Below are 24,036 nucleotides of genomic sequence, written 5' to 3'. Positions count from 1 at the left end.
TATGCGACCATGAAGTACGACCTCCTTCCTAAACTACAAGCCTCGGCAGCTTTAAACGAGCAATACGCAGAGCATTGGGAACAACCGCAGTGAGGAAGCATGGCCCACATGTGGGGACCCTTCTAGAGCGGGAAGTTTCCTAAGCAGGAATTTGATCCACAGCCAGGATCTAGCGCACGAATGCATGTCTGAGATGAATACATACGTCAAAGCTAAGCTAGCTACCCCTCCCCTGCCTGTCTCAGTTCCAGAAACCCGGGGAAGACATCGTAAGGTTCCATTTTCTTGGTGATCATGCGGTAGCAAATGTGTAATTCATATGCTGGGGTTCGCTGTGATGTCGGGAGAAAGCCTGGATTTGATAGAAGTAACAGATTAGCGTTACTCTCTTAAGTTTCCGCTACGGGAAGTTCGAGAACCACAGGTTTCGGGTGCGATTGGACCAATTAATTCAGTTGGATAGAGAGACATTGAACTTGATATCATGCCTTAGTCTAGGCGCTTTAACACTGTCCCTGCCCGGAGTGCCTGTACACATGTATCGCAGTATGTATGTAGGTAGCAGCTTATATATAATAACTAGGAGCCGCCCACTTCCCAGGCAGAGGGCAGAGAAGAAGGAGAATAAGCGTCTTTCCTGCTTTCCTGGCTTTGTCCAATTACTTCCATTCGTTAATTTTCTAGTTATTGGGTATCGTCACTTTTATCGTTTTATGATGTTTGGCGGTGTGTGTTTCTCAGTCGCATTTGCGACAGCCTTAATGGTCGGCGCAGAACTAGTAGCGGCGTCGACACAGTTCGCAAGAAACATTGCATTCGACTCGCCGTCGATAAACCACCCGTTTCTCGCAATCCCCAGACGAGGGCCTCTAGACAAGCGCACAGTGTACACTGGTCCCCTCTTCTTCTCGCATGGCGTCGCCAGCGGAGATCCATATGCAGACTCCGTCATCCTCTGGACTCGTGCAGTTCCGTTGGATGTCAACGAAACAACACATTTGTACGAGGACAAGAAGCCAGTCTGTGTAGCATGGGAAGTCTGGCAGGACTATGCGTGCGAGGAGAGACCGAGGAAGATTTTCAGCAGTGGGAAGACGGAAACATCGGGTGACGTCGATTATACCGTCAAAGTTGAGGCTACTGGGTTGGAACCTTTCCAGACTTACTATTACAAGTTTGCAGCCTGTGATGGAAGCTCTGAGAGTTCTTCTGGGAGGACGAAGACTATTCCTGCGCCTGATGCCTGGGTCGATAAGGTCACCTTTGCGGTTTATTCCTGTGCTAACTTTGCGGAGGTGGGTGCACTCTATCCAAGCTTTTTAACGATATCGATATCGGATATCAGATATCATATCGTTCTTGTTCCATTTGGGAAGTTGAGGTTATATTGACTTGCCGTTATTGTGCCAGGGTTTTTATAACGCGTACGGAACCCCAGCCAGGAAGGACAAAATGGACTATGTTATTTTCTTGGGAGGTATGAACAATATGTGCCGCGATAAACGGATGATTTGGTTATCGATTATATATTTTCTAACCTAACGAATCTAGACTACTCGTATGAGTACATGGAGCCTTCCTTCCTGCCTGGAAGAACCCCCATGCCCTTCAAGGAAACTATTCAATTGGTCGACTACAGGATTAGAATCGCTATGCAAAGGCAAGATCCAGACCTATCGTTCAACCATGCCAACTTCCCCTGGTTCAGTGTCTGGGATGACCATGTTAGTTGCTCTTGCCTCCGCAAATTTCCCTTTTCATCCTTGCAGACTTGTCGAAAAGGTGGATTATATCATGATCTACGGTTCATAGACTGATTTACTCGCTATAGGAGGTCGCAAATAACGGCTGGAAGGACGGCAGCTCCGAAGATAGTAATATGATCAAAGAGGGAATTACATGGGACCAGCGCAAGAATAATGGACTTCGTGCACACTTTGAGGTAAATTATTTTTCCTTTCTCCCTAGGTTTCCTTTTGACGAACTCCTCGCTTCGAGGCAAAGCGAGATTCGATTGAAAGGCGAAAGGGCGAAGAGGCGGTCCCCGTCTGACTAGGAACTCCGCCATGACCTTTGGGCTAACATTAACCCCGCAATTCTCGGCTTTGTCATGAATAGTGGATGCCAATCCGTCAGGTTGACTCGGACGACTACTTCCGGATTTGGCGCAACTTCAAGTTTGGAAAGTTGGTTGACTTGAATATGCTTGATACTCGTTACTACGCCCGTGACAAGGGCGATGATATCCCTGGAGCCGCATCGCCAAATAGGACCATGCTCGGCGCAAACCAAGAAAAATGGCTATACGATCAGTTCGACGAGAGCAAGGATCGCGGTGCAATTTGGAACGTGATGGGCAATCAAGTGCAGTTCTCCAACATGAATGAAACGGCTGTCAGTGGCGATGCTCTGTATTATGACGGGTGGATGGACTACCAAGCCCAGAGAAATCGGATTATGCAAAACATCATTGATAGAAGGCAGTTGAATACCGTTATCCTAACGGGTGACTACCACGCCCTATGGACCGCAGAGTTGACATATCCTGAAAAGATGAAGTATAATCATCTCAACGGCGATGGAGCTATTGGTGTCGAACTTGCTACGACAGCTGTTTCGAGCTACAGTGGTTACGGTCTTCTCAAGGATAAGGAGTACTGTCAGAATATCTCAGCTAGGGTTGTAGCGGACAACGAACAAGTCAAGTAAGTCCAACAGCGGGAATACCCCTGGTTTTGGATAATTTTCTCCCCAACAGGCCGTCTACGCCGTGTGCGCATACACACATACAAACACCCATGCAAGATCCAATCACGCTAACATTTGATTCCGTGGAATAACACAGATGGGCAGAAGGTTTCTACCGTGGGTACTTTGTCGTTAAGTTTACCCCCCAAGAAATGAAAGCCGATTATTTCAGCATGGAAGTGACCGAGAGAACCGACGATGAGATTCTAGCAGCCACGTGGATCTCAGAGGCTGGTACCAACAAGTTCAAAAGGCCGTTTGGGAAGGTAAAAACGGGTGTCCTGCAGACCGAGTTAAACCCTTGGGCGCACAGGAGTTGAGACTGCAATAAATTCGACGAAATGAATGGGATACGGCATAAACGGAGAAAGAAAAGAAAAAGGATATGATAACTTGTTGCCTGGCGAAGTTTAAACACCTTGGCTGTGGCTTCGAAAAGAAAATTTTGGATATGTGCCATCCAACAGCACCATTTATTGTGCAAACGATACGAATGATTTCTACGGGAGCGCTGCTTTTAGCCCCCATTGAAGGGCGAGTCAGGAATATACCCTTTTTAGTGTGGGCTCAGCATTTGTCATCGAACAAATGCATGTATATGTATCATAACTCTTTTTGTATATAAGATCTTTTTCGTTGGAAGTCCGAGGGGGTCCAATCTTCAATGTTTAATACCAACATATTTTCCACAGATCAATTGACATAAATTCGCCGATGAGTTCGTTCAAGACTTGCGAACGACATACGTTCGACCGAAACAGTCCTGCGGGGATTTCTTTGGGACTGTACTAAATTGACAACCTTGAAAATATGCTAATCTTCTTTGAGGGTGGCATAGGAGGTTGCATCGCGTGCTCTTTGCGTTTTACAAATTTCGTGACCATACCGGTTCTAGAATACGTATATTGCGGTTCTAACGAGCAGGGGCTCCTGTGAAGGGATCCTTGTTGGTGTCTATAGATGGGTGAGGGGCAGACGGTTCTTTCGAGAGAAAAGAAGAAAAAAAAACCAACAGTCTATACCAGGCGGCGAGTGATTATAGTGCGTCAAACAAAGACATGAAACTTAGCTAAAGCCGATAGAAGACCCTTGTTCAGAATTGAATATCATGACATGGCTGCGGATCCAATGGAAGATACTGAACCTACTCTAGAGGGGCATGAATGATTGGTGTATGCTCTCTGGTAGTCTTGCGCATGACCATGGTACTAGTTGAGCGACTTTACCGAGTCAGGGAAGGTAACTTCCGAAGTCCATATTGGCGGAAGATATTCTATGATACTTGATATTAAGCTGTTGGATATGGCTAATACTTTGTAGTATAGCCATCGGCACGTAATTGGTATTCAAAGAGTGCGTAGTTATATGTAAGTAAGTATCTATATCTAGAGACAACTTTGGCGAAGAAACAGAGCCTAGCACTAGAAGCTAGAATCTCACAATTGAGACACCGATATCATAGGATCAATCTAGTATCGATCATGCAGATATCTAATGCAATAGATTGTTTTCCATGAGTATTTCCGGACAAATGCTCATGCACAACGTTCAACCGTGTGCTGTGTTATTGTAAGTGTCGCTAAATCCGATGAATGTATTCAATTAACTGTTAACTGACCGATTGCGATACCTCGCCATTTATTACTAAAATAGAAGATGGATCAAGACGAGACGTCTCGATAGTTCTTGCCATAATGCCAAAATCCAACATGTATTTGAATTTGGATCCACTAATATTACAATTGCATCCACATGGTGAATGAATGAATGAATAAATGAGTGAAAGAAAAAAAGAATTTAAATGCTATAGGCCCGGGCTGCGCTGTTCCTTGCAACACAGAAATATCCAAACCCTTGCAAGATCCAACACAGCTCAGGAACTTGATCCAGACAATGGGAACGAACGACTGGAATAATCCATGAGCCTCTCGACAGATAACAGCGGAATCGGACTAGCAAGGCTTTAAATTTGCGGAGTTCGATTGGTTAGTAGGTAAGGGAGGGTGCAGGCGTTATTGAAACAGACTCGAATAGGAAACGATGTCATCTAAACCTAATATGCACTTGTACAAGGCACTTATATATATAACCTGGCCCTTCCCATAAGAATGGCATCCCCATGTCCCGTTAACTTCTTTGATTTTTTTTTGTCTTCTCGTTTCCGTTAATTCTCTAAACGACGACCTTGAAGAATTAAGTTATTTGCTATTGTTACTAGTATACTTCGACCTTCTTACTCACTTGGTAACCTTTCATTCGTCCATTTACAGGTTTCCTTCCTATAAGATCCTGGTTTTCTTACCTATCCTGCGGTTCGCTTCCGTTTTTTGTGTGACCGACTGCAGCTTTTGGCCCTGCTGTAATACTCAGTTCTACGTGTCTTGACAGCTTGCCGATGTGCTTCATTGCTGCACTGCACTGCACTGGTACTGCAGCTTGTAATTGACCGACCGACCTTCTGTTGGCAGTCCTATCGATACTGATATATAATTTTTTTACTACGCTGCTCTTAAATACCTCGACCATTGTATTCATATCCAAACCCGACCTATATAGGTGTATGCCTTTATCTTTATCTTTATCAATATCTATACCTTTATAGTTATATCGGAATCGTTAAAGTTGAATTCAAAGTCCGAGGGTTCGAAGTTGAACATTGTCGACAGCCCAGTATCCTACCCGCACGCACCGAGGGTCGGCAACCAGGGAAACGCAGAATACCCCCCATCCAGGACCGGCCACTATATAAACCAGGGACCACACTCACCAATCCTTCTGATCCAAACAACCTTCCTCACCTCCTTCGACATTTTGTCTTATAGACATCTCCATCCCTTCAATTCACCTACACTCCCATCAACCAATCAATCAATCAACCCTTTCCCTCATCTCAATCCGCATTCGTTACTTCTCGTATAGATATATATCTCTATCACGTCTCGTTTATAACTTCCTCGGTCTCTCGCTCTTCGTCCTGCTCGAACTCTCTTACGTTTATCACTCTCCTTCCTTCCATCAAGCTTCTCGTTCAAACGTTAGCTCACCAATCAGGTACTCTCTTTTCTCGTCTGCCTGGCCACCTCCTAGGACAGCTGACGACAGATTCCTTCCCATCAACGGTATGTAACTTATTTAAAGCTACCCTCGTCCTTCAGAGTTTCCTCCCTTCTCTTCCTCACTCACTCACCCTTCGCCTACAGCAATATTTCCTAATCAACCACCTCGCACCAAGTCTGCTGTGCAGCTTCCCATCCATCCTGCTGGCAGTTCTTCCATCTCATCCTTCATCTCTAACACATTTATTCACCTTGGTTTAGCTATCTTCTTCTTCTTCTCTCATCTCTTTCTAGCTCTTCCTTTGGAACCTTGAATTCCCATCCTCCTTCCCTTCACTTCAACCCTAACTTTTACTTCTTCAACACGCAAACACCGTCTCAAGATGACTCGTCAAGTTCGTGGAGCTGTCCATCCAATGGTCAAGCTCAGAAATGAGATCACTATCCCCATTGACAGCCAACTCTATTCTTACTGCTCCCGTATGAAACAAACTCCAGTACGATCAATGTTGTAAGTATCATCCATCTAAACCCTAGCCCTTTGCAGCAATAGCTAACAGAGCACGAAACAGAATGGCCCACGGGTAAGTCAATCTTGGAGGCGTATCTCTTGAAACTTCGAGTCTTCTTAATATTGACTTCCCGCCTTCTAGCTGCTGCTTTGACTTCTTTGAGAAAGGGATTTGCAAAGCTGGAAACGATTGCAAGTACTCGCACCTGAAGCCTGGTGACGAAAGAAACCTCGTCATGGACTCCGAAGCCGGACTCCGAAGAAAGAAGTATTATCGTCCGGAAACTCTCGAGACCTACCGTCCAGGTAAGTAAACTAGTGATGCATCTATCCTTCCGATAGGGGCCTCTACTATGCAGGTTGCCACGGTTTTTTGCATCTTTGATCAGCTTATCTAACATCGATCCATCAACATTAGGTAGCCAGGATGTCATTTGCTTCACCTTCGCTCGCAAGGGCTGGTGTATTCATGGTGACAAATGCTGGAACCAGCACATTGCACCCCCAGATAACCTCTTTCAAGAACTCGGTCCCAGGACTCTAAATGGTTTGCCTATCTCCAATAGCCCCTCCCCGGACCGGGACGACATACCAAATTTTCCGGACACTGGATACGGATCTGGATTCGGGATCACTCAACCTCTGGCTCAGCACCACTTGCTAACAAACACGCCTTCTCCTTCAGGCCTCACGAATCCACACTGGTCTTCCTCTACGATCTCTCCAATGCAAACCGGACAGTACTCCGGACAATACTCTGGACAGCACCCCGGACCAACCCTCGGACAATATCCTGGACAGCATTCCGGGCACTCCGGACAGTATTCCGGGCAGTACTCTGGACAGCATCCCGGACAATATTCTGGACAGCACTCCGGTAGCTTCGGAAAGCATAAGCAGTCCAATGACCAGTTCATTTCACGTGGCCACGCTCAAAACAAAGGGACTTACTTCTGCCACCCAGATCCTCAGCGCACTGCCGCTCCAAACTGGCGTGTTCCAAACGCTTCAACTACTAACGCTACTAGCACCCCTTCTCCCGTTCAAGCTGTCCCGGTTTTCAAGGCCACCCCAGCTCCGGTTTTCAAGGCTACCCCAGCTCCAGTCCTCAAAGTTGCCCCAGTCCTTAAGGCCACTCCAGCCCCTATTGCTAAACCACTTCCAGTTCAGGTTCCTGTTGTCAAGCCTGTTCCTACCCAAGCCACCGTCGTCAAGACTTCCCCGGTCACCGTTCAACCACAACCCATTCGTTCTGCTTTGACAGAGTTCAACTGGCGTCCAGTTATTCATGACCAACCTTCCGAGTGGCGTAAGGTTAATGGCACCAAGAAGCCCACTGCCACGGTCCCTCTTAACAGACCCGTCCTTCCTGCCCTCCAGATTCCTACTCGCACTGGTGCTGGGAATACTGGCAATAACTACAACTACAATTTATTCGATCTCTCCAATGTCAATGACCAACACAAATATCGCATTGGAAGTTTTGGAATCGGACGTGTTCAGCCCACCGTCCCATCTATGCTTCATTGACTTCCTCGAAGGAATTTACAGTATCTCAATGAGTCGACGCATATTTTAACGACTATTAAGATACTCTGATCAAACTTACAAAACAAAAAGCTGAAGAAAACCACAAAAAAAAAAATATTGCAAGAGAATCATCCTGCGAAATAATGATGCCGGCCTTTTTTACATACTAATACTTTTCACGCCGGGCCTAAACTTTTTTATGACGAGCCTACTCCGCTTTCTTCTTTTTCCTGATTTTTTTTTCTTCATGGGCCATCATTATTCTACAAATCGGCCTTTCTTTATTCTACGCAATGAGCCCATCAATATGCAACGGGCCCATGCCTTTTTCCCCCTACGACACATCGAAATTCTCATACAACGATATTGAGTCCGACTCTTTCCTCCCCTTTTCTACATTACGCTCGCCATGTCGCCTCATAATGGAGGCTACGACTCTCCTTTTATGATCTTGAGTTTTTCGAAACTCCATCTCTTCCTCCTTTCCGCTACGACTCTCTTTCTCGACGACTCCCACGACCCCCACGACTCTCCTTCCGTCACGACTCCCCTTCCGCGACGAATCCTCTATCACATCTCTAATCACCAGATATCTTCTCTCCCTGAGAAGAGGTTCCATCCCTAAAAGGAACTAACCGACTACGATTAACACCCACAGTCTCGTCTCCTCGAGGCCACTCAACCTCAAAAAGAAGCTAACCGCCTCTCCTCAATTTTTTGTTTTATGCTTTCTGTTGCTCATGTTTCTGCTGTTATTTGATTTTCTGCTTTTTCTTCTTTTTCGTTCGGGATAACGGGATAGCATAGCATGTCATTATCGTTTTGCTTTTAGTCATTTATTCGTTCTTCTGCTTTCCTCGCGCACTCTGAACACAGGTACTTACAAACTTTACTGACAGCGCATTTAATAATGTATGTCTATAGGTTTAGTGCCCTCAGAGAGGTCGTATCAAAAGATTCAGGGTAGTATTTCCTTTCTTCCTCTCGTCGGATGATACTGGATCTATTGCTCTTAATGGATCTCTGGTCGACCTGCCGAGAAAAGCTTACCAAATTCTGCTGTTTTCTGCCTGTTAATTTTTTTTGTTTTTCTTTGCCACAATGGTTTCTCTGATAACTTTACTCAGAAAACCATTCGGAGCATTTGACGCCTTCAAAAGGGTCAATCGATCTTGTCAAGTTCACTCCGCTGCTTGTATTGACATGATTCTCTCTTCTCTCTTCTCGCGCCTCTTATGTCACCTTCTCTTCTCCCTGAGAGGTGGCCACCTCTTCTTTCTTTTATTCTCCTAACTTCACCACTGTCTCTCCTCCCAAAAGACACTGGACAAGTTAACCCCTCTCTGATCGGATCGATCCTATTTAGTTAGCATCGATCAACGATCGCCAATCATGTCTTATCAATCAAGCATTCTTCAAGAAAAACCTATTAATTACTAACATGTGCCTGTTCCATCTGACCTTTCTGCGTTAACGTTTGCTTTCGGTTTTTCTACATGCATGCTGTGTGTTTATCCTTCCAAGGCGGTCTCGTATCTTACCCATTCGCTATCAGTGGGTTCTGTTAGCCTGTAAAAGTCAGCTGCATGTGTCCTTCGATATCATCCTCGCCTTTGACAGAGAAACCCACCCGTACGCCTTGTTGATTAATGCCGCGGTTGCCACTGCATTATCGCGAGCTCCATCCACGGCCACTGGTTTGCATGTTAACGTTTGCTACCGACGAAATACCACGACCGCAAACAACGAAATTGACCAACCAACGACTCCAACCAACGAATTCAACCAACCAAACCAAATCAACCTATCTTTCTTAAGCCTCCTTACTAATTACGACATATCCAACCTGGCCGGTTTGCCCTTTGATTGTTAAAATTTCTTCTTCTTGAATTTCCGAAATTTCAGATCCCCGCTTGCCTTTTTACAATTTCAGTGCTTAGTTTGTAATCGTTTCTCTCTTTCTTTTAGTTTTAGTTTTTCTTCTTCTTCCAGCTTCTTTAACTTGGAAACATTTCGTAATTCTCTAGATATAGCCTTATTTCTATGTTAAACTTCCACGGTAGCTGTACCTTAAAGGCGTTTATTGGTTGCTTATTCTTACTTAAAATGGACGGACAAACAGGGGAAATATTATGGACAAATAAATTTACTTTTATATACTTTATTACGCCTTCTGATGATGCCGTAAATAGTATCGAGTTAACGTGAAGTCCTATTCAATACATCCGATTTACCGAATTTTGCGTTGGTTGGAACGTCTTACAACAGCTGGAGGTTACAACCCGCGTTCGGCAAGATGCTAAATCCGGCGAGAGAGACGGACCGGGGATAGCCTGGAGAAAGACATGTGAACGAGACCCACATTCTTTTCTCCGCATTTCCTCTCCATGGCCAATCCAGGTACAACCATTACCATCAAAGGGTCTGGGGAAAGCTGGACGCTATAGTCATTTTTTGTCGCATATGGGGTCCATAAGTAGTTGGATCTTACGAGACTTTACGTACGAGACCTATGAGACCCATAGTATATAGTATATTATAGATTATCTGCCGAATTCGGCCGCGGGATTCAGTGGAGAGTTAGTGAGGTACGGAGTCGGGTTAAAGTTAAGTCTATGAACCTTTCCTTATTGCGGTATGTATGCTCATTGGATATGGGCTGTTAGATTTGATGTTCGAAGAGCTGGCTGAGATCAAAGTTGCATTGGCGTCGCGGAGAATGCGGCAGGTCTTATAACGATCGCGTGTATCAGAATGTTTGTATTGCACCGAGGTTGGGGATACCCATATACTTACCTCTAACCTCTGACTTGTACATACCTGGTATGTTACCTTTAAGAGCCGGCTTCAAGTCTAGTTTTTATTTTAACTTCTCCTTCTCCTCCTCCTCCTTCTTCTCCTTCTTTCCCTGCTTCCCCCCATCTCTTTCGTAAACTTCCATCTCTAACTTGAACTTGATCCATCGCGACATCACTGCCGTAATCGCCATCGTCCATACGCTGCTTAGTCCGGCTTGAGGCTTAACTTCGCCAACACACAAAATCCAACAAAGTCCCATCCCATCTCAGAGCTTAGGACTAGACAGCTATCCAATCCATCTCCATCCATCCCATCATCACCATCATAACCACCACCACCATGTCTCCCCAATCCTCAACCTCCCGTCCACTCATCTCAAACCCTGTAGTCCCATTCTCCGAACCCGCCTATCTCACGGGTCTTCCATCTCCTTACTACAACGACTCCCATTATGCCTGGCAGGCTCACTGTCGTTCCTTCATATCGTCCCAGTTCGCCAATGCCTTATCTTGGGAAGATGAAGGAGATGTACCAGAAACCCTTTTTAAAACTTTTGCAGATGCGAATATGATTGTTCCTGCATTCCCCGCTCCGTTGCCTGTTGAACAATTGAAGGCCGCGGGAATACACGAGTTCGCTAGTGGGTTGAAGGTTGAGGATTTTGATTATTTTCATTCAATGATCTATACTGATGAGGTGTGTATCAGCATTCATATGCAATACCATAATACCAAATAAACAAATAAAAGGGGCAAAAGACTGACCATGATTTCAAAAAAAGATGCTAAGAATCGGTCTCTCCGGCCCAGCTGCATCCATCAACACAGGTGTAGCCTACGGCATCCCTCCTCTCTACAAATTTGGCTCCCCTGCCCTTCAACGTCGTTTCCTCCCGGACCTTTTCCACGGTCGAACTCGTTGCTGTATTGCAATCACCGAACCTTCCGCCGGCTCAGACGTAGCCAACATCTCCACCACCGCCACAAAATCGTCATGTGGGAAATATTACATCGTCACAGGACAAAAGAAATGGATCACAAACGGCATCTGGTCCGATTACGCCACCATGGCAGTAAGAACTGGCGGACCAGGTCCTAATGGTATTTCACTACTCTTTGTCCCATTGAAAGAGAATGAAGGAAAGGGAGTTGAAAGACGAAGGATTAAAATCTCCGGTGGAGGTACAAGTGGAACTACATTCATCGATTTGGACGAAGTTAAAGTCCCCGTTGAGAATTTAATAGGAAAGGAAGGGATGGGGATGAAATACATCATGACGAACTTCAACCATGAGCGATTAACTATTGCTATTGGAGCCACCAGATCTGCGAGGGTGGTTTTGGCGGCGGCAGCGGAGTATGTTATGAAGCGCGAAGCGTTCGGGAAGACGTTGGTTGAACAACCAGTTGTTAGACACCGAATTGCGAAGTGTGCGGTTATGTTGGAGAGTCAGTGGGCTTGGGTGGAGCAGATTGTTTATATGATGCAGAAGTTGGAGAAGAAAGTCGGAGATGTGGAGTTGGGGGGTATGACGGCTATGTGTAAGGCGAATTCGGGGATGGTGTTGAGTGAATGCTCGCAGTGTGCGGTGTTGTTGTTTGGAGGGAATGGGCTAACGAGGAGTGGTTTGGGGGAGACGGTTGAGAGTATGTTTTCTTCCCTTTTTTCTTCCCTTTCTTATATATCTACCGATAGTCTTGAGTGGTATGTGTGCTAATAGGTTTTAACTGGGGTTTATAGAAATCTTCAGGGAGGTAAATGTGGTTAGGATTCCAGGTGGATCGGAGGACGTATTGTTGGATTTGGGAGTTAGGCAACTGGTTAAGATCTTCCAGGCGAAGACATTGGCGTTGGAAGCTACAAGGGGGTCGAAGTTATAAAAATCTCTTTTGTATTTTTGACTTCTCCCCTATTTTCGAGAAGGGCGGGGTTATTTGATGTTGACACGAGAGGATGAGAGCCTATTGTTCATCTCCTAAGTGTTTCCTTTTTTTTTGTTATAGCTTTCATGGTTGCTGGTTTTGCTCATGATCAATGCTTCTTTCTTAATTCTTTCTTTCTTTTTTTTTTTGTGACGGGATGCATCCTTTTATAGGGGGTACCTTACAGTGCTACCCAGATATTTTCTAATACTGGTTCGTACGTCGACGGCCAGCACATGTGGGATATCTTCTCCTCTAACAGCGGAAAATGTTCCTAATACGGACATAAACACAGACACACACGCACACACACACATACATATATTATATCACTCAATCAGAGAATAAATATCCTTAGATTCTCAATGGAGATAAATAATTTCTTAACCGGTCTATTTTTTGAATTCCTGATTATCAAGCTTTTCCTTTCAATTATAGTAAGGGCATGCAGATACATCGATATGATATCGAATTCTTCTGCTGTGAACGGTGGCCTATACGTAGTCTCTTATTGCCTATACGTAGTCTCTTATTGCCTATACGCTAGTATACAGTGTATATGTATATGTACAGTACAGCACTGCAATTTATCAATATTCTTTCAACTAGAGTCAAAGCAAAAGCCACAATTATATATATAGACTTGACATGCAGGAGCTCTGACAGATCATGATCACAGCAATTAACGGGGCATCATTGACATAATATTAATTATTTTATCAACTACACTGTAAAAATGAGGTAACTGATAATTTAATACTTTTTTTATCTTCTATTCTCTTCCTCCCTCCTAAACGGCCACGGCCACCTCCCACGGACTAATCCTCGATTGATCGCTCAAGTTGGTAGAGTACATACATGTACATGCATACATATTGGTCTAAGCAGTTAAGAGTAAAAAGTGTCAAGCACGGGTTTTTAGGTGATTAATAGAAAATTATGTGAGGGGTAGACCATGTTGTGGGAGACAAAGCGTAGATGCGAAATTAGGCGTGGAGGGTAAGGAAGAGAGTGGGGGGAATAGAAGAATAGGGAAAGGAGAGAATAAAATATAAATAAAATGAAATAAAATAGAATAAAAATTAATAATATGATTCAAAAACACCGTGACCCATCTAATGAAATGAAAAGGAAAAAGAGAGACGAGCTTGAGCTTCGTAGACAAAGGGTGGGTGGGAGAGGAGTGACAAGGAATTATCCTCTTCCCACCGAAAAAAAAAAACAAAAAAATGAAAAGGAAAAGGAAAAATCGTGGTAGAATACACGTGAAGAAATGAAATAAGAATACAAGAATCATGGATGGATTGCCCCTGGATGAAAAAGGAGGTATGGCAAAAGTCCGTAGCGATCAAGGCAGAGTGGTTTGACGGACCGTTCCGTTATTTAATATTAATGTCCATAACCGGTCCAAAAATCCCACAAAGCACCTAGAAAAGGTACTTTTAACCCATACGAGCTCCATCCATCTCATATCCATCGGGTTTGATGTCCGGGTCGGTAAGATCATTCAAAAACATCCCTCGTCGCCACTCAGGCAAGACCCTCTCCTCGTAATAGAGATACCCACAGATAGCACAGAGGGTATATTTCCCCGTAGGCCCGTCTCTAACGCCCCAGGTATTCAACCCATTGATACAACAAAGGCTGCACCTCCACTGGAGTATCATATTATCAGGAAGTGGGACTGGTGCACTAGCCAATTGAGCAGGAGTGTTGGATCCACCTTGTCCACCAATACTACCCTTGCGCATCGGCGAGTCGTCTCGATCCCGAACCATAGGCTGACGCTTCCTTCGTGAGAATGTATCGAGAATGCCACCACCGGGACTTCCAGGAACGGGCATTTCAGTGGTTGGAACACCGTTGGTTCCGTACAACCAAACCTGGGCCGCATTGACTGGATTCAGCCTCGTGGTTTCACGTCTGAGTCGACGGGTCTCTCTTTCTCTGTCGGATTCTCTGCGTTCAACTTCATCTCGTGTCAGTTTATCGATATTCGGGGACCACTGGCTTCCGTAATTCTCCGGGTCGTAGCGAATGCCTTGGAATTGGGAGTGACCATCGGCTTTCCAGTTATAATGGACAACTGCTCCTGAGGGGAAGAACATTTCCTTCTTAGCTTTTAAGAGCTCCTCACGCATGGCGGTGGTAACGGCACCACGGAACTCTCCATGGTATCCAATGTCGTTACAAGTGACATTGGCGAACATTTCTGGGGTAAATTCCTCTTCAAACATGTTGTACAAGAACTGGTCGGTCAGAGTATCCACCCCACATTGGACATTGAGTTTGACCGGGAAGAGGTAATACCCTATAGCACCAGTGATGGGGTCGACAAATGTCTCGGGAAGAGCGAGACAAGCGATAGGAGCCCATTCCTGGCAGGTTGTACGAATAGCCGTAACCAAGTCGTCAACAATCAAGCGGGGATCAAGCTCAAGATCCAAGCATAACTGTCGTGCGAAGCGTTCAGGTGTAATGTCAGCTTCATAGAGATTCCAGGTGAAATTCTCACGGATTTTCTTTGTAGAGTCGATATCCTTTTCGAAGAGGATGGGAAGAAGAACTTCAGGAAGCTCCGCCGCCTTTGTGCTTTGCTCTAAGGATCTGTATGGTTGGTTTATGGCTTCTGTTAGCAAAATTCATAACTGGGTACTGTAGGGAAATATGCTTCCAGGTCCGGGTACGAGGCAAGGAAATATGAAGGGGTACGAAGAGGCCCACAAGAGGGAAAAAGTTAAGTACCTTCGCCAGGGTAAAGACTTTGGTGGGTATTTTCCAGGAACCGTGACAGGCTCAGTGATATCCTCGGGAACAGCAGCGGCGGCGGCACCCCCACCACCGCCACGTCTCGAGTCCCTATCTCCAAAATCGTCGTCGTCATCCTCAGCATAATTGACAGTTGTCTGACCTCTTCTAGCAGATCTCGGTGGCAGAGTAGATGTCGATGCTTGAACTGCAGGGGGCAGTAGCATTGTTTGAAGCGATCCCTTTATGCGGGTAGCATAGTTCGTCGTGTATGCTTGGGGTGTGAATCGATAGAGTGACTGGTCGGATGTGCCATTTGTGGTGGCAGAAGCGGTAGCTAGAGCTACGCCATTGCCATTTGTTTGGGGCGCCGGTGTGGATGAGGCCCCACGAACGGCCGAATTCGATCGTGAAAGATGCGGAACAGGTGTGGACATTTTGGTCGGCGTGTGAGGTGGGTTGTTAGGAGGGACAGTTAGTGGGCGCCGAGTTACGGTGCAGTCCCCCGATCAGCCTGGGAGAACGGCCAGTCAGGTGTTGTGGTGTAAATACGGTTGCCTGACGGCGATGGAGGTGGCGGTGGTGACGGTGACGGTTGGTGATGATAGAGTCTGATGAAGAGGAAGCTTCAGGCGCGTTTTTACAGAGCTCTAGTGAACGGTTTCAGCTGTGGCTAGTTTTACGGTCTCTTTGAGATAGCGAGAGAAGCGGGGAGGGGCCAATTGGTATGGACGGATGGTATGTGGCTTGTGCAAGAGCTTTGGTAGGGTTCTGAGAGGTATTTTGGAGCGTTGGTGAGAGCGATGAGACGGTGGTGATGAGGTTGATGGGATGGTTGTTTGGTGGAGGTGATTGACGTCCTTCGTTGATGTTTGATGTGAACGTTGGGTTGGTCTGCCGCAGAACAGTTCCAGGCGCGTTCTTTTGCTCGCTCTTTCAGCCACACCCAGCCCAGTCAATATGTGGCTGGTATCTACATCACTAGCCACATTAACACCAGCATTCTACTACCCATCCAACCTGTATATACCTGTACACAGTACAAGGATTGTGATATCATGATGGGAATCAATAAAATATGGAAATAAATCGATTGTTACTTTTAATCATTAACGTATGGTATCTCCATATATATACAAAGCTACACCATAGAATAACATATCCAGATATACAGTACTATGTCATGCATATAATACAGAAGGAATCCGAGAGTGAACTAAGCACCACCCCTCATACGCCTCTTCTGCCTTTTCCTCGCGATGATCTGGGCTGCTCTCTTCTCCTTGTCCCATTTCTCCGGGTTCCCCTTACCCTTCTGCTTCTCCTCAGCATCTTTCCCCTTCTCCCCTTTTTCTTGTTCTTCTTCGCCACCCTTTGACCACTTCCTCTTCCTATCACCCTTGCCCTTGAACTTTTTGTCGTTATCCAGAGCTTCTCTTTCTTCCTTCGTCCTGGGGAGCCTTCCTTTCGCTGCTTTTTCTTTGTCTTTTCTTCTTTGCACCACCTGTACATTCTCCAGAGCAAACTCAACGATCAATCGCCTCTTCTTGTCTTCCTTGCTAACCTCCAAGACCTCGTCTCCTCCCTTCTTCTCCTTCTCTTCTACTGTCAAATGTGCGACCTCTCGTCCGTTCAACCACCGCAGACCCATCAAGGCCCACCTGTGACCAATGTACTCGATGAAACCATAACCCATACTTCTCCCAGCGCCACTCTTTTCCCTCACGATCTTAGCCTGCTTGACCACACCTTTACCCTTAGCTCTCCTTTGAGCCTCCTCTTCCTTTGCCTCTTGGCCCCCACGCCTAGCCTCCTCTTTGCTGATACCTTCTCGCTTTCCTTCTTTGGCTTCTTTGGCAAACTCCACGAGGGCCTTTCTAGCCATCATTTTGAGGTCCTTTTCATCAATATTCCTAGGGATATTTCTGACACTCAATCTAACCAGGCTCAAGTGTAAAGTAGTGTTCTTCTCCAAAAATCCCTTTCGTTGTTTATAACTCTCTTCTCGCATTTTGATATCTGCTTGGGACAGTTTGGCATACAGCGGGTTGTTCTGTGATATCTGTCCCTCGTTTAGAAGATACAATCTTCTTCGTTCAGCTTTGACTTTTTCTCGCTTCTCAGTTCCAATGGTGGTCAACCTTCCGGCTTCTTCCTTAGAAACAGCCTTTGAAACCGAAAGAACTCGTCCATCAAGGGTATATTTTCCTGTGGGGTCGAGTGATTCAGATTGTAAGACTGAAGCTTTAGCACCACCTTTCCCAGAGGATGGGATATTTTGAACAGTATTTTTGGGAGCGTTGGCGACGCATTCTTCGAAGTCAGATTCGTTGTAAAATGAAACGAAGGCTGTTCCGCGAGGGCGACCTGTGTCATGTTCTAGGACTACACGGGCGTAACGGATAGGACCGAAATTTTCTTTGAAGTGTTCGAAGAGGCCGTCGTCATCGGTTGTGAATGGGATGTTACGGATGAAGACGACGGTGTCGTTGGTGGATTGGGGTACATCGTCTTCTTCTTCGTCTTCGTCGTCTTCTTGGTCTTCTATGTCCTTCATGTCGTCGTCTGAGCCAGAATCAGAGTCGGACTCGATGGCGGCTTGGTTGAGTTCTTCATCAATGTCCATGGGATCCTCTTCTTCCTTTTCTCCCTTCCCACCCGCCTCTTCATCACTTTCATCATCGTCTTCCTCTTCTTCGGTGGTCTTTTGCTTCCACTCATTCTTTTCAACAGCCCAATCAACAGCGACTGTCCTCCCCTCGATTTCAGTGCCGTTTATAGCTTCGATAGCCTTCCGTGCACTTTCTTCCTTTCTGAGAGTAACAAAAGCAAACCCAGCCATTGGACCAAACTTTGAGCCATCCTTTCGAGGAATAATAACCTCCTTGACCTTTCCGAATTTCGTAAAATAAGGTGTTAATTGCTCCGGTTTTTTCACAGACCAAGGTAAATTTCTAACAATCAATCGCGGATTCCGCTTTTTGATGTCAACATCCTTTGCTGGTTTGCCCACAGGAACAGCAGTGGTAGAGGTAATAGCAGGTTTATCACCATCTCTATGTCTAGCCTGGGCGATCTCGACTTTTATATGTCTACCTTCGAAGACCTTGCCGTTGAACTCTTGGACGGCTTTGACAGCATCAGCTGGATCGGTGAATGTGACGAAACCGAAACCCCGGGAGGCTTTTGTAGCTGGATCTATAACTACGGTAGCATGTTTTAAAGGAGCGATGAAGGAGAAATGGGCGGAAAGGGAATCTGTAGTTGTAGAGTAGTTGAGGGAGCGAACGAAGACGGTTCGCTGGCCGGAGATGTCGGCGTCTGGTGCAGGTTTTTGGTCGCCGTTGTCGACGGCGCCGGTAGAAGATTGTGCATCGGGGTGGGTGGCCTTTAGCTTCTTTGGAGGTGGCGCCATTGTTTTTCCTTTTCGTTCTTCCCCTTCTCCTTGATGTTTCTCTTAACTAAGGAAGACAATGAGACGGTGATGATGAGGTTGATGTTGAAGAAGGTTTTGAGTCGAACGAGCGCTGAAGAATTGAAATTTTTCTAAGCGAGCGCTGGTTGGAACTTTTTGGTGTTTCGGCACAGACCCACTTTGACTTACTCTTAACTGAACCACATATCACCCACCGGCCAAGAAGAGCCTAACTAAGAAGAATAGAATAAAATAGATCGAATAGAATAAATTTAGTAAAATAAAATAGTACAAAATAGTATAAAATAAGTAGATTAATTAGAGAGCTTTATCAGAAGGAGAGTATTTGGGTATTCAAGTAACGAGTATAGAATCTAGAGACATATATATATCTTAACATCCACGTGTATTGAAACACCTTCCCATAGACACTCGACATAGAACACTTCGAATGCTTCAAATACAATTCTCACGACAATTCCCAAATTACATAAAAGTGGCCAGTGCTGTGGCTGAAAGAATGGAAGGAATAATTGGTCAACTGATTAAGTCAAAGTCTCCCCCGGTCGAGACTCGACTCGACTCGACTTAGGCGGGTCCACTCAAACGGCCCGCCCACTCAACTTCACTCGATCTCTAATTTACATTTAGTTCCCGGTCGATCGCATTCCTCTCTTCCGATTTCTCCTGGACATCTATTTATTTATATAGAAGCATCACCATTCAGGGGCTTCAAAAGAACCAAGATAAATCTTTCAGTTATCGACATATCCAAAGGTTGAGGTTGAGGTTGAAGTGGTCGAAGCTATCTGGCAAGCTCGCTTGGACTTCTCTTCTTTCTTCTGCTTCTCTTCTCCTCAACATCAAACACCAAACATCAAACACCATCGTCGTCGTCATCAACATCAACATCATCGCCATCTCCCCACCATCTCCCATATCTCTCTATTCAAGACCTTCGTTTAACGGCCATCCAGAAACCGGCTTGTCACATCGTTTATCTGGTTGTTATCCCTATAAGTTGGTTATAACAGGGGTCATCGTTCTCGAAGCTAGAGCTGGAGCTGGAGCTATAGGTGCTGCTGGACTGAATAGGTACTCGTCCGGGTCCACCACGCTGCAGTCGCTGCCATGCAGGAGGACACCGCCCTCCATGCAAAACAACCACAACTACAGTCACAGTCACAACCACAATCACAACTTCAGACACTTCATAATGACGGTAGTAGAGAAGACCTCGCTACGTCGTCCATCATGACCGATGCCAGAGAATGGGAGGAATCCCCCACGAATCCTGCTACAATGCCACCTTCCGGTCTATCTGTCGACCCCACCGATACTTCGTCTGATCTCTCCACATCCCTCTCCAAGCTCGATATAACATCTCCTAAATCTCCTACGAAAGTAAAGGATTCTCTATCTCAGACTCTCCCCAGTTCTCCACCGGCTCCCGTTCCTCCTCCAAAGGATAAGCCTTTACCCACTCCTGAAGACGTCCTCTCCAAAGCAGAGACAACTCAGACAAAGTCTGCTGGGAACGCTGCCCTACCAGCTTTGCCTCCTCCTGAGAATGGAAGACTACACCCGGGATACCCTGCTAAATCTCATGGCCGTTCCTTATCTGGATCGTCTATATTGGACGCCGCTGAAGAGGAGGAGGGGCAGGATACCAAGGGAGAGATCAGAAGTATCATGTCACAGTTCTCTCCGAAGTTAACCCCACAATCCGACCTCGAGGACCCAAAACCCTTTTCATCTTCATCTTCTCCTTCTCCTCCTCCTCCTACTACCAATAATGACGAAATAACCCTGTCCGAAAAGACGCCAGCTTCACATATCCCACCTCGAACATCCAGTCTTGAGAACCTCAGACCTGCTGCCAATACTTCTGCTCCTACAACCACCCCGAGATCCCCGTCAACGTCATCATCCACCGAGAAACATCTACCCCCGCAATTAAACCGTCGCTTCTCCACAACCCTAGATCCCCACTCTCCCGCTGAACCCACCCCTCCCCCGCCGGCACCAGATCCGGAACCTCCACAACCTTTCGATTTCCACCGTTTCCTCGAACAACTCCGTCACCGTACCGCCGACCCCGTGGCTCGCTTCCTCCGTTCCTTCCTCAACGAATTCGGAAAACGACAATGGGTGGTCCACGAGCAAGTCAAAATTATCTCCGATTTTCTGGACTTTATTCACAACAAAATGGCCATCTGCGATGTCTGGCGCGAAGTCTCGGATTTAGAATTCGATAATGCAAAGGAAGGAATGGAGAAACTTGTTATGAATAGACTATATACCCAGACTTTTTCACCTGCGATAGCGCCTCCGCCTTCGCCGCTTGATAAACGAGGGAAAAGACGGCAGAATCCTCACATGCCGGGAAGGAGAGGGCAACATCAGGAGGACGTCGAGAGGGATGAGATTTTGGCACAAAAAGTGGCAATATATGGATGGGTTAGAGAGGAGCACCTCGATATAAAACCAGTTGGAGAGAGCGGACGTAAATTTTTGAGTTTAGCGGTGCAGGAGCTATTGAAAATCAATAATTACAGGGCACCGAGGGATAAAGTTATTTGCGTGCTGAATTGCTGTAAAGTCATATTTGGTATGCAGCGATATATCCATCTCTACATCGACCACCAAAGAAAAAAAAACTAATAGTGTGTAGGACTACTACGGCACGCAAACTCGACACAATCAGCAGACGATTTTGTCCCACTCTTGATCTACGTCGTCCTCCGAGCCAACCCTGAACACTTGGTCAGTAACATTCAATACATACTCCGCTTCCGCAATCCCGACAAACTTGGCGGTGAAGCAGGGTACTACCTATCGTCGCTTTCGGGGGCAATCCAGTTTATCGAAGGACTCGACAGAAGTAGTTTGACTATTGAAGATGAAGAGTTTGAAAAAAACGTGGAAGAAGCAGTAAGGAAAATTGCAGAAGTGAAGGAACCGATCAGTCCTGTTGTAGGGAGCACACCTAGAGGCAGTGTAAGCGGTGAAGGTGGGCAGGGTCCTCCACAGGGTAGTGGTGGTGGTGCTGGCGTGAGAAGTGTATCTATGTCTGCCGCGATGGCGGCAGATACGCAAGAGAGAGTTAGTGCAGAAAGAAGGAGGAGTGTGGATACTAATGCAAATGCAGGAAGTGGGGATGAAGAGAAAGCAGCAGTAGCAGGATTGTTGAGAACAATACAAAAACCGCTTAGCACAATTGGGAGGATATTTGGAGATGATTCATCGAGTCAGCAGAGTCAACAGAGTCAGCAGGATATTACGAGGCAGTTACATCCTGTGACAGTGGATGCCGGGCCGGTTAGCACGCCGTTGCCGGGAAATACACCGCGGACAAGTCCGAGGCCGAATAGTCGAGAAGGCTTACAGGCGCAGCAAGCTCAAGCTCAGAATCAGAACCCGCCACCGACGAATGGTTTTCCCGGGGCGAGGTATTTACAACCCGAAGCACTGGAGGCAGCAGAGAGTGCTGCCAGACAGGCGAGTGCGGAAACAGCGGAGGCTGTGAGGATACAAAGGGCGGAACATGAGAACGTGGTCGGGTGAGTATTTTTTGTTGACACGTTGAAATTGACAGATGCTAATCGCTTTGTGGTAGAATATTATCGGCCATGTTCCCAGATTTGGATAAAGACATCATTGACGATGTGGTACGGTTAAAGGATGGGAGGTTAGTAAGCTCATTGAATCCTATTAAGCTTTGGTTTGTGTGAGATTGTTTTTTTTTTTTGGGATTTTATATGCTATATTACTATCATATTCATCAATCTTGTGGTGAGGTTTGTATAATGCTATTTTTCTTTGATCTCTGTGGCTATATGTTCGAAGCGATGTTGTGGATGAAAGGGGAGAAGCTAACGAGTATGGGGTGATATCTAGAGTCGGGTTAGCGGTCGATGCATGTTTGGCGTTGAGTTCTTGATTTTAGTTTTCTTTCTTTCTTTCTTTATCATTTGGAGAGTGTGAACGGTGGGGACGGCGGTGAATGGTTTGAGGTGATACGGAAGCTTTTCATTCGCAGGTGGCATTCGGGGGGGTTACTTCTTTCTTTTCTTCTTGTCTTTTTTTTCATCATCCCGTTCGTTCATAGCTTTGGATGCTGTGTCATATCTTTTGGTGTTTTACCACTTTTTTGCTCTCTTTGGTTCTATTAATTACGATACCGCCCCCGTTGAATCGAGCTTTGGAGAAACGGATTTTGGGGGCGGTAGGGGAAAGGGGGTTATAGGATGAGAATGTAGTGTAGATGCCTTGGGGGGTGTTTCAATTCAAGATTGTATATTGATGGAGAGGAGTGAATTATTCTCAACAACGTCATATCATATGGGTATGCGGATGTGGCTTTTCTTTCCGAAGCATAAACCAAATTAAGAGGGTTCGGGCCCAGACCAGGGCGGATATATGGGAGAAGGGTTCTTATGAAATGCGCTTTTGTAAAACGTTGTCGACGTTTTGTTAACGTTATGTGGTTACATGTGGCTTCGAGTAGCTATAGGAGTTAAAGGAGTTAAGGTAATCCCCTACTAGTTAGATTCAACGGGTATTGGATATTCATGGAATCGTGGTTTGCAGGGGAAGGGATTTGAAGGTTGATCCGGATGCTGGGGGGTTAGCATTAATGCATTGGCTCAGGGTCTTTGAGGCTCCGTATGTTGAAAGAATTTATAAATTCAATACGCTTGTGGACGGTATAACGTTCGATATGCAATAACAACCTACGTATATACTTAGACTGCTTTGGATGGAATGCATACGCATGGACATACGCTATACGATACTCTCTCTCTCTCCGACATAGAAAACAGGGCATCGAAGCCTTTTTTTTTATATTGATTAACATGTGAACCTCGGGACAAGACAGCGGTTATGCATATATGTCAGGGCCAAGTGAAAAGTGGAGGATTTTTTTTAAGGGATTTTTCGAGAGAAGGATATCCGGATATATGCAGGTTTTGCCTTATAATTCACTAACTCATGCAGGTTTTGGTTTTTAGGCGAATGGGGAAAAAAAAGTTGAGACGAAATAGATATTATACTCGACAGATGATGTATGAGGTTTGGACGATGTTACCCAAGACTTGATGGAGATACGTAATCGGACTGGAACTTGAATAGATATGTATGACAAAAGTACATTTTATAATTACCGAGCTCGAGCTCGAGCTCGGTCTTAGGATCTTGATCTTGATTCAGAGTTTGAGTCTATTATTCTAACCAATTCAATATCTTTTTTTCTTTCTTTCTAAATCTTTTAATAGTACTATATCGTAACAACTAGACCACTAT

General features: G+C 45.6%; 6 protein-coding genes across 6 annotated transcripts; 4 read left to right on the top strand and 2 right to left on the bottom strand.

The window, feature by feature from the left end:
- Positions 1–761: 761 nt before the first annotated feature.
- AOL_s00173g124 (uncharacterized protein) lies at positions 762–3,068 on the top strand (the record flags this gene model as incomplete). Its single annotated transcript, XM_011127866.1, has 6 exons — positions 762–1,295; positions 1,411–1,477; positions 1,552–1,724; positions 1,832–1,942; positions 2,119–2,705; positions 2,846–3,068. 6 exons carry the CDS (start codon positions 762–764, stop codon positions 3,066–3,068), a joined length of 1,695 nt encoding a protein of 564 aa, XP_011126168.1.
- A 3,119-nt stretch (positions 3,069–6,187) lies between these two features.
- Positions 6,188–7,845, top strand: AOL_s00173g123 (uncharacterized protein; the record flags this gene model as incomplete). Its single annotated transcript, XM_011127865.1, has 4 exons — positions 6,188–6,315; positions 6,377–6,388; positions 6,458–6,621; positions 6,734–7,845. The coding sequence occupies 4 exons, from the start codon at positions 6,188–6,190 to the stop codon at positions 7,843–7,845; spliced, it is 1,416 nt and encodes a 471-aa protein (XP_011126167.1).
- A 3,138-nt stretch (positions 7,846–10,983) lies between these two features.
- AOL_s00173g122 (uncharacterized protein) lies at positions 10,984–12,524 on the top strand (the record flags this gene model as incomplete). The annotated part of the gene is made up of 3 exons (XM_011127864.1): positions 10,984–11,340; positions 11,426–12,290; positions 12,385–12,524. 3 exons carry the CDS (start codon positions 10,984–10,986, stop codon positions 12,522–12,524), a joined length of 1,362 nt encoding a protein of 453 aa, XP_011126166.1.
- Positions 12,525–14,008: 1,484 nt separating this feature from the next.
- On the bottom strand, positions 14,009–15,751 carry AOL_s00173g121 (uncharacterized protein; the record flags this gene model as incomplete). The annotated part of the gene is made up of 2 exons (XM_011127863.1): positions 14,009–15,173; positions 15,312–15,751. 2 exons carry the CDS (start codon positions 15,749–15,751, stop codon positions 14,009–14,011), a joined length of 1,605 nt encoding a protein of 534 aa, XP_011126165.1.
- A 779-nt stretch (positions 15,752–16,530) lies between these two features.
- AOL_s00173g120 (uncharacterized protein) lies at positions 16,531–18,729 on the bottom strand (the record flags this gene model as incomplete). Its single annotated transcript, XM_011127862.1, has 1 exon — positions 16,531–18,729. The coding sequence occupies one exon, from the start codon at positions 18,727–18,729 to the stop codon at positions 16,531–16,533; it is 2,199 nt and encodes a 732-aa protein (XP_011126164.1).
- Positions 18,730–19,860: 1,131 nt separating this feature from the next.
- Positions 19,861–22,463, top strand: AOL_s00173g119 (uncharacterized protein; the record flags this gene model as incomplete). Its single annotated transcript, XM_011127861.1, has 3 exons — positions 19,861–21,340; positions 21,404–22,292; positions 22,349–22,463. The coding sequence occupies 3 exons, from the start codon at positions 19,861–19,863 to the stop codon at positions 22,461–22,463; spliced, it is 2,484 nt and encodes an 827-aa protein (XP_011126163.1).
- Positions 22,464–24,036: the final 1,573 nt, after the last annotated feature.

This window comes from Orbilia oligospora (genome assembly GCF_000225545.1).
Source record: "Orbilia oligospora ATCC 24927 unplaced genomic scaffold scaffold00173, whole genome shotgun sequence".
Lineage (NCBI taxonomy): Eukaryota > Fungi > Ascomycota > Orbiliomycetes > Orbiliales > Orbiliaceae > Orbilia > Orbilia oligospora.
Note: the sequence above shows the minus strand (reverse complement) of the source record. Positions and strands in the feature narration are given on the sequence as shown.